The following is an 11,541-nucleotide window of genomic DNA, read 5'->3' on the forward strand; positions in this document are numbered from 1 at the left end:
CTTACAATTTTGTGAGTTGAAGCCAATAACTAATTTATAATATAAACGTTGTCACTACAGACATGCATTCTACACATAGGGCAAGAGCCTTGTCGCTTTAGCCATTGATCTATGCACGCCATGTGAAACAAATGCCTACAGATGGGAAGCTCTCTTGCATACTCTCCATCCTTCAATTCCTGTAAATATATACATCAAAATCAAATTGTGAGTAAAGAATGATAAACCAATCGATCATAAATTGCACACCACATAGCAAAGGAGCAAATTGGTTTGGGCCCAAATTAGTGGCCCACCTGTAAGCAAATTGAGCAGCAAAACTCATTGCCAGAGTTTTCCATCATATTCCCAGAATGAAATGTACTTTGAGGCAGCTTTTGAATGCATTCCTGGGACAACCCCTTAACTCCAGCAATGTCATACAGTTCAGAAATCTCTCTATAAGTTGTTTCTAGACTTTCTAGTGTGCTAACCTGCTCAATAAGTTTTGCAATGTGACTCAAATTAATTACTAAATATAACTAAAAACCACTGCTTATTTCTGGTTTAGTTAAGAGAGCATAATATATACTTACTTGCCAGAGATAGGCTTTGAGCAATGCAGAACTTACCCATTCCATATACACCTTCCCATTTACCATAGTAGCCAAAAGAGCAACCTATAAATAAAACATTATTATTATAATTCAACAATAAGACAGACCTCAATATAATTAATTAGTATGACAACTACCTTATAACTAAGGACGATACGATGTAATTAAGTACCATGTAAACATCTACTCTTATTAGAGTATACAAACTCTTTTTTTATTTTTTTTGAGGATCCACTGTAATAAAGAGAAAGATTTTTGCATAGACACACAAATCGGTATATAATATCAAAATCCGAAGAATCTGCTCAGGTCGACTTACTAATAAGCTGCCCCAATGCATTAGTCCGTTTGAAAATGCTTATGTGGGAAGCGCTTTTGGTTAAAACAATTAAAAAATTTGCCTTAACTTGTATATTCATCTGAAATTCTTTAGGAGGAAGCAACTACTAGTAGCTTCTCTATGAAGTACCTACCAGGTACTTTTCCAATAGCACTCATTATGCATACAATTCTAGTGAGTAGTACTCATTTATTAATTACAACCTGTTTGAGAATGCTTATGTACCAAGTGCTTTTGTTATAAACAAAACTGTAAAATTGCATTAGCTTTTTGCATATTCACTTGATGTAATAACTTACAAGCACACACGTACTACACTAGTACATGCCTACACAAAGTACATTACCTTAGACAAGGTCGACCCAGCATCAACTGCTAAATCCATAAAATGAATGGCTGCAATAGCCCCAGCCAGACCTCCTATTCCGGCTCCATAAACAAACCCAGTCTCTGTCGTTTGGCCTTTGATGGCTCCATGAATTGCTCCCAACGTAGCTCCTCCTACAATACAAAACCCACAAGCCTTTAAGTTTCACAGAAACCATATATGGGATGAGCTAGCCTTTGAGGGACTAATGAAGTCTAGATTTGCAGCGCACTCACCCTGTGTTAATATATATTTGACATTGTGACCAAGAACAATTGCTCAAAATGAGACACAGAAAACAAATTACTAGCCAGCTAGCAAGAGTTAAAACACATTACCTAGTGCAAGAATGCAGGTAAATGCAGCAAAAACAACTTTCTTTGTGGCTCTAATCAAAGCCCCACCTCTGCAACCATCAATTATAGCCAAAACCCACAAAGAAACAACCTCTTTGGACCTGCATGCGCACTTCAGTAAATCTGAAAGCCATCCCTTCATCTTGGTAGAAATAATGCACAAACTAGGCATGGTGTGTACTTGATGTTGAGTGGGATTTGACACAGTAGTAAAGGGTAAGAGCTGGACTATTGTTTTGGGACGTGGTGAAGCAACCAGAAGATGATGAGCATATTTAAAGGGTAAGGAGCAGCATAGCCATGCATTTAAGAGAGCTAGCTGGAACAAAGTGCCACCAATTGTATGTAGGAAATGATCTTTTGTCATAAAGTCTAACACATTACAATTATGTTAAGAGTCAAATTTATTTATCAAATAATTTGTCATATCAGTATCTAACTTATTGAAAATAAATAAGTCTCAAAGCCGATCCAAATGTTAAGCAATGAAACATAATTTGGTGAACAATTGTTGTGACCCTTGCAGTACTTGAAATATAAATTATGTTGCCGGATTAATCTGGACCGTTGATTAGATATTTTGCATGTGAGCATTGCCTATAATATGTACTATAATATTATTTTACAGAAGAGGCAATATAGCGTCTAGGAATGAGACAACACGAAATGCTACTGACTTGAGCAAGCAACCCTCCATAATTGACATACATATGGATATGTAAGACCTGTTTTCTCTTCATTTTCTTCTCTTTTGTTTGGCTAGATCTCCTAACTACAATTAGAAACAATTGTTTACCCAGCTAATTCCCATTTCCTAATCAAACTTTTGTAAACAGTGCAGTTCTAAATCAATAAAAGATTTATTCTGATGATATTGACATGTGGATTATTATCAAAGATAATATATAATATCTTCAACACGTACTGTGGTGCTCAAATGGGATTGATGTGTTACAAATACATTGCATCAGGTTTTTGGGTTTGGGATGGTTTTACACATGAATTAGGGAAGCTAGCTAGTATCGAGATTTCATGGAGGCGAAGTATTGATTCTTTTCCTTTAATTTCTTTTTCTTGAGAACAATAAATATGGAGTTGGATCATATGCTAATCTCTTGTGTGCTAATTTCATACTAATCAATTAAAACTACTTTTTCATAGTGTAAATTCATGATCGAAACCGTTCATTCTTTAGATCACTCTTTAAACATCATCTCTGTAACAATTTAGTCAAATAAAAAATTATTTGGTCGTATAACTGTTAAATACTTAAATATATATAGAACTACCATAACCATGTTTTAAATTTGGATTCAATACCATAAACACCTTCCTTGAGGCTAGATAGTTTATGAGGTCATAGATACTATATATGATCAAATGTTCATCTAACCGGCCAACACAATATAAAATTAAGAAAAATCGAATTTTTTCTTTTAATAAGGAGAAGAGGTACCAGTTGTAAAAATGGTATCCAGGCCGGATTTGAAGAAACTCTCATCAAACAATTAGTTAATTTGAATTATTGTTTAAATGTCTACACTAAACTCGTCTAACAAAATAATATATTGGATTATATAAATCTGAATTATACAATATATCAGTAACTCATGACTGTTCACAGTGGTTCATATATATAGTACTTCTCATTGGTCTGATTCAGTTTGCAGAATACTAGTTTCAGTCAGATTGGGAGTTGGGACTCAATCCAATGGGCGAGTTCTCCCCAGTTACTGACTACAGCGTATAATTAAGTTTGCAGGCTATATTTATTGTACCATAAATAAATATCAAATATTGCTATTGGATCCAATGGTATCAATTGAAGCCATATATAGTCACCCATTATTGCTTTCCTGCTCTTGCTTTGGCTGAAGTGCCACGTCTTAATTTTTTTGTAATAAAGGACAACTTTGGGTTGTCAGTAGTAAGTATGAAATATCAAATATCCATTAATTAAGGCAAAAAGGGCAATCTTCATCTAGCTACTGGCAGTGCCTCAACAAAGCTAAGTGAAGCTGCAGGAAACTAAGCAAAACCAGGTGCTGGGATTGGTGGTGTGGTTAAGAGCTTCTGTGGGCTGAGATAGTGAAATTTCAAAGGCAAGGGCAAGTGGTGCTATAATTAATTTTGCTTATGGTAGATATGGTATCAATGATGTTTTATTTTTGAATGGTAGATATGGTACTTTATGATATTTTAGCGTACTTAGGCACGTTTTTTCTCACCCATTGTTGAAGTGTACGTCTTGTTTGGTATTTCACCAAAATAAATGCATAGGTGTTCCAGCTTCCACCTTGTCATGCCATCCACAACACATCAACCCCACCAAGATTTGACAAGATATTTCTCCATGCTTAAAAAGAAAATTGTTTATTGAATGGTATTAATCAGTTTTTGCAAGAGGAAAAACTAGTCAATTAAGCATACAAAAAAGATGCCCGGGCAAAAAAAAAGCATACAAAAATGATGTTTTTCTTATAAAAAAGATTTTGTTTTCAAACGTATGCAACATGGAAATTATAGGACAAAAATATAATGGCAATCAACTCTAAAGCAATCAAAGTTGAAGGTTGTAATAGCATCATGAGAATGGCAGAGTTGCAAAGTACGAAAAAGATACTCCGAATTGCCCATGCATGGAAGCAAAGTATTCGCTAGAAAATTTGCTTTGCCAAAAATATGATGAAATTAAAAACCTAAAAATTAAGTAGTGAAATGGAACTTGTCGTGTACAATGATACGACATCGTAACAAAATTATTTCTATATATACCAATTCCAATATGAAACTTTCTTTTGTCAGACCTAATATCAGCTTGTCCCTATACATAATTTCAACTAGATTCTTATATGTATGCTTGTTTACTTCTGTGTGGCAAAAAATAAAATAAAAGTATTTTTGGATTATAAAAATACTTGAAAGCGTTTTATAATAAAGCAATGCTTCTTTAGGAATTGCTTTCAAGTACATTTATAATAAGCACTTGGATTTTTCAAAAACGCTACTGAGTAAAAGCGGTTCTTACAAAAATATTCTCAAATAGCCCGTAATCTCTAGGGGTGAAACGATCGGTTACCGAACCGACATTAGTATAGGTAGATGCAGGTGAATCGACATTTGAGCTGACATAGGTTGGTGATCGACTTTCTTGGATTGGTCGGTCGGCTTTTGTATTGCGGGTCGGGCTATTTGATAGTTTTGGTGGTCTGAGCGGGGTGTCGTTCATGCCGTTGTCGACTCCGACAGAGGGCAGCTCAGAGTGGTGCACCCACCGACACCAAACTGGAGCTAAGCCAACCCATCCGATTTGCACCAATCGGCGGTTTGTCGGTGACAAATCCCACCCCTAGTAATCTCAACCATACCTTGGATTTTCATGTGAATGCTACTAAAGACAAATCCTAAGAAGTATTATGAGAATTATGAGATGTTATCACCAGTTTTATTGGGCCAATACTTTCATCTGATGGGCCTTGTATTGGGCCAGTTACCGTAGTCGGTTACCCATATTTTAATTGAGTTTTTATAAAGCCCACAAAGCCCGCGAAACGGACGCCAAAACAATTTTGCAATATACTTTATTTCACCCCATATATCCGACAAAACGTAAAACAGAACAGAACTCCCTTTGAACACACTGTTTTATTATTTCAGGCTCTCTGCCATTAACAGTCACTGCAAGTTCAATCTCTGAGACTGACTGAGTTTGAGAACCAAAATTCACATAAACAAAAATCTACACAAGGTTGGTAATCTAAACTCTTCTATCAATTATAATATTGCTCTGTCTGTTTCTCTTAATTAATTTTTCTTTTTCAAAATACTGCATTGAAGGGTTTTGTTTTTTAATATTTGTACAGAATTAAGCTTTTGAAATTCAGGATTCTATTCTCCCATTGGCACCCATGTTAGCTAGCAACTGTGAATTGAGGATAAAGCTTTGTTTTTTTTCCGATTAAGTTACATTTAAGTAGGCCATAGCTTTGTTACAAAAATTCTGAGATGGGTATGGGGCACCTTGGCCATCTCTAATCCTTTCACTATTTATTGCTCAAATTTTATTATAACTTTGAGTAAAAAGTTATTGAATTTAAGGAAGATAAAAGAGAATGGTTTGCTGGTTCTGGAGGTGTATCAAAGAAAGCAGATTTGTATTTGACTCTTATTGAAGGAAGGTGTTATTTACATAATTTCTAGTGGGTTGTATTCGACTCACAGTGAAAGAATTTGGAGGAAGAATTTGATAAATATGGTTATGTTTACGAATACTATAGTGCAAGATTATACTATACCCCATCATGAGGCTTGTGTGGTCGAGGTACTAGCATACTACACATATTTTGTGAGGTCATAGGACTTACAAGGCTAGTAATTATAAACATTCCAGTCAATGGAGATTGCTGGATGGAGCATTGGCTGGTAAGTGTTGCTCTTGTCTAGCCATGAAATGAATGCGTTGAATTCATTCAATTGGTTAGGAGCATATTAATTTCAATTTGTCAACAGGAATGACTGATTTTATAGTGTAAAGACCAGGGTTGGCATTAATATTTTCTGGGGAATTTTCTTCTGTACTTTCAGTAGCCTTGGAATACATTCTAAATGCTTTGAAATAAGATTTGAAGAATGTGTTCTGATTCTCATGTGTAGAATTTGAGTTGTAGCATCTTTTGTCTTGAATTGAAAAAGTGTTGCATATTGATGTTTGTCATTACCATAGCAGATAATGTTTTAAGTTACTTTATGATTCTAATTTGTTCTAAATGGCGTGTTAATTAAAATTACATTAGAAAATGTTCCTATGTGAACACATATGCAAGCAACCCATGAACAATGGTAATCTCTTGTTCACTTTCTTTTGATGTGAAGATGTGGATAAGGGGAAATGAGGCCACACCAATTTTTATTGGTTGAACACATAGGTAGTTGATTAAGAAAGCATTTCTTATTCCAATTCAATGAAATTCTGCTTTACTATTTAATCTCTTTGGTTTCCTCTTCTATGGAACCTGACTATAATTCTTTCAGTTGTCTGTATTGATCTATATTATTTTTATTAATTATTCTAATTGAATAAATTGCAGGCACTAGGCTTTTCTATTGAGCCCAATAGAAAAAAATGGATGATTCCATGTTAGCCAGTGAATCAGACCTTAAATTTGCAGTTGATAATGTAGAAAAGGTTCACAGTTATGTTGATGAAAAAAACTTTGAAAGAAGGGATGATTTCAACGAAGATCTGAACCAACATCAGCAACAGAGTTCCCCCTCTCTACATGCAGATTTCAGATATGAAATTTCAGACTCTCTTCCAGAAAAATCTTACCCTGTGTCAACTGAATCTGATCATGGCTACGTCATAGAAACAAAACCTGACCATGATCAAGAGCGGACTCAGTCTCCACTCAAGGATAATAACTATTACCAAGGTGAGATGGATGAGTTGCATGGCAGTAATTTTCTTAATACCTCCTATCAATCTAAGTCGCAAACTTTCCATTATGAAACGGGAATTGAAGATTCTGCTCATTCACAGGAGTCTCCTCTGACTGAAAATGCAAACCAGGGAGGAGGAGAGGAAAACGATTCTGACTTGGCTAGGCCAACTGCTGCTCCTCTGGCTGGACAAGCAAATAATATTTTCTCAGAGAAGTCACAATATGACTTAATTAAGTCTTCCATTGATGAAGTAGAAAGAGAAGCTATTGATCTACAAATAGGGCAATCATTATGTTCTCCTAAGTCGCACTGGTGGGATGATGAACCTAAGAAAGATGACTCCCCAGGTGAGGACAGAAAGCCATGCATGCCCCATTCTGATCTTCAATCTCTGAGAAGAACCACCAGAGGATCTAGGAGACAAATGTCAAATTCACCTGAAGGCTCTCATTTGCCTCACCACTCACCTAATGACCATAAGCATTTGCATTCTCAGCATGGTTCTCAAGACCCATCATATGCACCAAGATCACATAACCAGAAAGTTTCTTTTTCACCTGAAATGTCTGACCTATGTAAAGGCGTTTCGCCTGATCATTTATCTCCCACCAGGCAAACTTCTGCTTCTACACAGGGCATTCGGCAGCACTACCGGCATAAGGATGGTTCTGCATTGAAGCACACATCCACATCCCCAAAGTCCCATCATTCACCCCCAAGTTATCGGAAAAGGGACAGATCGAAATCACGATCACCAATTCGGCATATAGATTCCTATGGCTACCAGAGAAATTATTGTGACAGGCCTCGATCAAGGTCCCCATATTCAAGAGCCCATCATAGGTCAACAAGGTTAACTTCTATAGCCTTCTATTATATAATGTTGAAATTCCAGTATCATAAATGTCAAATGGAAACAACTTAATTATCTGAACAAGTTCTAAGTATTCTGAAAGTGAAGGATTTGGTTTATCTCTTTCATTTTCTATTTATGACCTCAAAATTTAGAAAATGGTATTTTCTGAAATGACCATTGTTATATACCTGAATTTCTGAAAATGGGATAGTAATCCCTCAAAGATTCATGAAATTTTATATATAACCTTAGAGGTAATTACTAACTAGCTCTCTATGACCAATCATCTTTTTTCTTCTTGTGGATCATTAATTAATAATAGATTCTTGACCTCTAATTCATGGGCATTACCATTACCTTATTTTTTTATGAGAAACATTACCATTGACTTATTCTGTAAATTGAATAGTCCTAGCTTCTGATGTATTTGAAACTTATTGAGTGAATATTCCACTTTTTGGTTGTAGCAAAGATCAATGTATCTTTGCTTAAACATCTAGGGTGTCCTAATATTTTCATTCCTCAATTTGATAGGCGAAGGCTTTCTCCAAGGCGAAGGTCTCCTATTCCAGAATATCATTCTCCAAGGCGAAGGTCTCCCCTTCCAGAATATTGTTCTCATCACCGATCTCCTAGAAGGACACATTGGTCACCACCTCCTAATAGGAAAACTGGATTAGGGAAACCTGGTAGAAGTTTATTTGTTGCTGGTTTTAGCTTTATGACTACAGAGAGAGATTTGGAAAGGAAGTTTTCCAGGTTTGGCCGAGTACAAGATGTTCGTATTGTTAGAGACAAGAGGTAATTGTGCAGTTTATACTTGCATACAAATACAATGAGGCGTTTGACATAGATAATTAATGCATTCTATTTTGCTTAGCTATTACCTTGTACATGCCTTTCCCTTGGGAGAGCTTATTATTGTGATATATACTTGTTATATTCTTCTTTGAGTTGACTTTTCGCATTGTTTTTTCTTGTAAGGTCGGGCGATTCACGTGGATTCGGATTTTTGACTTTGGAAAGGGATGAAGATGCTGATGCAGCAATCAGAGCTCTAGATGAGACTGAGTGGAATGGTCGGATTATTCTTGTGGAAAAATCCAAAACTTGAGGATGTTTAGTACTCGCCTTTAACCCACTATTGAAATCTTTTTCAGTTGGGTGATTTGTAATTTTGTTTTGTTAAGTTAGTACTGGCCACCAAAGAGTTCTACAGAAATTCTTATACATATCAATTATCAAATATTAACTCAAAAGCTTTTCCTCTCTTCATTTTTCTGGTTTTTCTCTTTAAAATCTATATTTACTCAAATGGGACAGTGGTGCCCCAAATTCATCACATTTGTAGTGACTAAAAGGGTCTGTCAAAGATTCAAATCCTCTATGATGTTGACTTATTTAAGGTTCCACCCCTTATCTTAAAAGTCCGATGGTTAAATTAATCTGATTTACTTGTATATAAATGCAACTAGATTGTCTTTTCTATTTTAAAAAGTGACATCTTGTAATACTTTAATATCTAGTCATCCAAGATATTTATTCGAAGTCAGACTTATAGGTTCCATGTGTTCGATATTTAATTTAAATTCAGATTGGATTCATTGATAGTTGCCTTCTTTCGAGTAGGTATATGTATATCATATATATTCTTAACCTTAAGAGTAAATGCCAATGAGGTAGTTAGACCATTTTTTAAATGGAAATGTGTTTAAATAGTTTTTTTTTAGGTAAGTAATGTGTTTAAATAGTTCACAACGACAATACCAACACAAAAGCCATTTCTTCTGACAGCAGCATATGGCTGAACTCAAAAAATTATTCAAGCCTTTTGTTTATAGGGCGTTGAGGAAAAGGAGAAAACCACTCCCCTTTCTTTTGTCCTAGACAACAATAGCTTATTGGGTTAGATAGGAATCATAGGATAAGAATAGATACCTCTGCTCTGCATATGCTTAAAATATAACTGTTCGAAACAAAACAAATATAACACATTACCATGTTGGTGAGGGTGGTGTTATGAATTAGTGGCCGGCAATTTTATTTCTTTTTAGTCATAATTCATAACCATCTTGGAAATTAAAATATGGAAGTAAAATGATGATTGTTTATTTAGTGGATTAGTTGTCAATTGGCAAATTTTGGTGTGGGACTTGGCCAAACCACACAATAAAAGCATGTATTTTAACTTCCAAAAAGCATTTTCTAAACTTCAAAAGTATAACTATATCTTTAAATACTTATAATGTCATAATTTTAACTGAAAAAGTTGGAAACAGAAAATAGAAACCATCAAGAAGCTCTACTTTTTCTATAAATATCCAAAGAGTAATGCACAAATAAGCCACAGAATAACATGCATTCACACCAGAAGACAGGATATATTGATTAATGATGATGACCTAAAGTTGCATAAGAAGCACTACCGCACAATGAGCTGCTGAAAAGAATTTTGCTAGCAAGCTACAATTTTAATTACTTTTTGTTGCTTCTAAAAAAAGCAGAGCAAAGATAATGGCTTTTACTCAAACTCTTGGATCCTTCAACCTTGTATCTTCAAAGCACAATAATAAGCCTTAAATCAGCACAACATAATACCTTTTCCCAGACATCATCTTATCTATTCCCACTATTATATTTATTTGAAACTCTCATTCTTTAATTAATCTTTGCTTGGTGATGTTTCTCATGGAGGGGATTATGTTCTTCTTAAATGTTCTATGTGGTACACAAAATGTTGGAATTCAAAGTTAAAATAACTATTGTGAATTGGGGTTGACCTAGTTGGCTAAGGACAAAAGCTTCCTCCTACTCGAACCCTTCCCCATTCCCTATAATAAAAAAATAAAAGTTAAAATAATTATACAAAAACTTAAAAAGATAAAGTCTTAAACTTAAATATTGTATTAGATGAGAAAAAATTAATATTGAATTTAAATTTGCGAATTCATTTTTGTTACAACTATTGCATGACATACAATCACACTTAATTGAAAAATTTATATTATAAATTTCTAATTGTGAAAGAAATTTCCCTGAACTGGCTTCAAAGATTTAGGGATAGACTTTCCTTCATATTTGGGACGCTGATGTCAGTGCCAAACTAGGACTGCTTCAAAGCGTGTGGAAGCACAGACTGCACATAACTAAATAAAACCGCGTTGTTGCAAACTTGAATTTCGTTCTTCTGTTTTTGAAGAATCAAAGTCGCAATTATTAGGAGTGTTGTTTAGAAGAGTTGGTAAAGGGGTCATCATGGTCCACATGCACACGTTTCTTGTTTCCCATTCCCTGCAGAAACCAATCACCACGACAATTACACATGTCGCCACGCGTCCAATGCCCTCCACAATCCACATTGTGTGCAAAATTTTCATGGCTGCTCTGTGCTGTACACTTGCACAGGTGCAGTTGCGTGGTACATTCTTCATAATTGGGTCCCGCGTTTTTTTGACTCCCCAAACTGATCGGATGGCTTGGGAATTCCCATCATATTTATGGACCTTTCCATGCACAGTTTTTAATTTCCATATTTATGAGTTGGGTTCAGAACTTATGTGTTACAGTCACTACTATCCGACACG

At 35.3% G+C, this 11,541-nt stretch overlaps 2 protein-coding genes across 2 annotated transcripts; one reads left to right on the forward strand and one right to left on the reverse strand.

Annotated features, from left to right (window-relative positions):
- Positions 1-29: 29 nt before the first annotated feature.
- On the reverse strand, positions 30-1,801 carry LOC147298295 (RING/U-box superfamily protein). The gene is made up of 5 exons (XM_086248823.1): positions 1,642-1,801; positions 1,283-1,437; positions 576-659; positions 297-473; positions 30-179 (listed from the first exon to the last, which is right to left on the reverse strand). The coding sequence occupies exons 1-5, from the start codon at positions 1,799-1,801 to the stop codon at positions 30-32; spliced, it is 726 nt and encodes a 241-aa protein (XP_086104949.1).
- Positions 1,802-5,281: 3,480 nt separating this feature from the next.
- LOC147298296 (uncharacterized) lies at positions 5,282-9,226 on the forward strand. The gene is made up of 4 exons (XM_086234263.1): positions 5,282-5,407; positions 6,747-7,953; positions 8,492-8,758; positions 8,942-9,226. Exons 2-4 carry the CDS (start codon positions 6,782-6,784, stop codon positions 9,069-9,071), a joined length of 1,569 nt encoding a protein of 522 aa, XP_086090389.1. The 5' UTR covers positions 5,282-5,407; positions 6,747-6,781; the 3' UTR covers positions 9,072-9,226.
- Positions 9,227-11,541: the final 2,315 nt, after the last annotated feature.

Source organism: Dryas octopetala, chromosome 1, assembly GCF_963921425.1.
Source record: "Dryas octopetala chromosome 1, drDryOcto1.1, whole genome shotgun sequence".
In the NCBI taxonomy this organism is placed as follows: Eukaryota; Viridiplantae; Streptophyta; class Magnoliopsida; order Rosales; family Rosaceae; genus Dryas; species Dryas octopetala.

What these genes read in the sequence shown, in the direction of transcription:
- LOC147298296 (XM_086234263.1), top strand. Translation starts at nt 6,782, where the DNA reads ATGGATGATTCCATGTTAGCCAGTGAATCAGACCTTAAATTTGCAGTT. An exon ending in GCCCATCATAGGTCAACAAG is followed by an intron (nt 7,954 to 8,491) that starts GTTAACTTCTAT and finishes TCAATTTGATAG; the next exon opens with GCGAAGGCTTTCTCCAAGGC. An exon ending in CGTATTGTTAGAGACAAGAG is followed by an intron (nt 8,759 to 8,941) that starts GTAATTGTGCAG and finishes TTTTCTTGTAAG; the next exon opens with GTCGGGCGATTCACGTGGAT.
- LOC147298295 (XM_086248823.1), bottom strand. Translation starts at nt 1,801, where the DNA reads ATGAAGGGATGGCTTTCAGATTTACTGAAGTGCGCATGCAGGTCCAAA. An exon ending in CTGGGTCGACCTTGTCTAAG is followed by an intron (nt 660 to 1,282) that starts GTAATGTACTTT and finishes TTTTATTTATAG; the next exon opens with GTTGCTCTTTTGGCTACTAT. An exon ending in TCAAAGCCTATCTCTGGCAA is followed by an intron (nt 474 to 575) that starts GTAAGTATATAT and finishes CTTATTGAGCAG; the next exon opens with GTTAGCACACTAGAAAGTCT.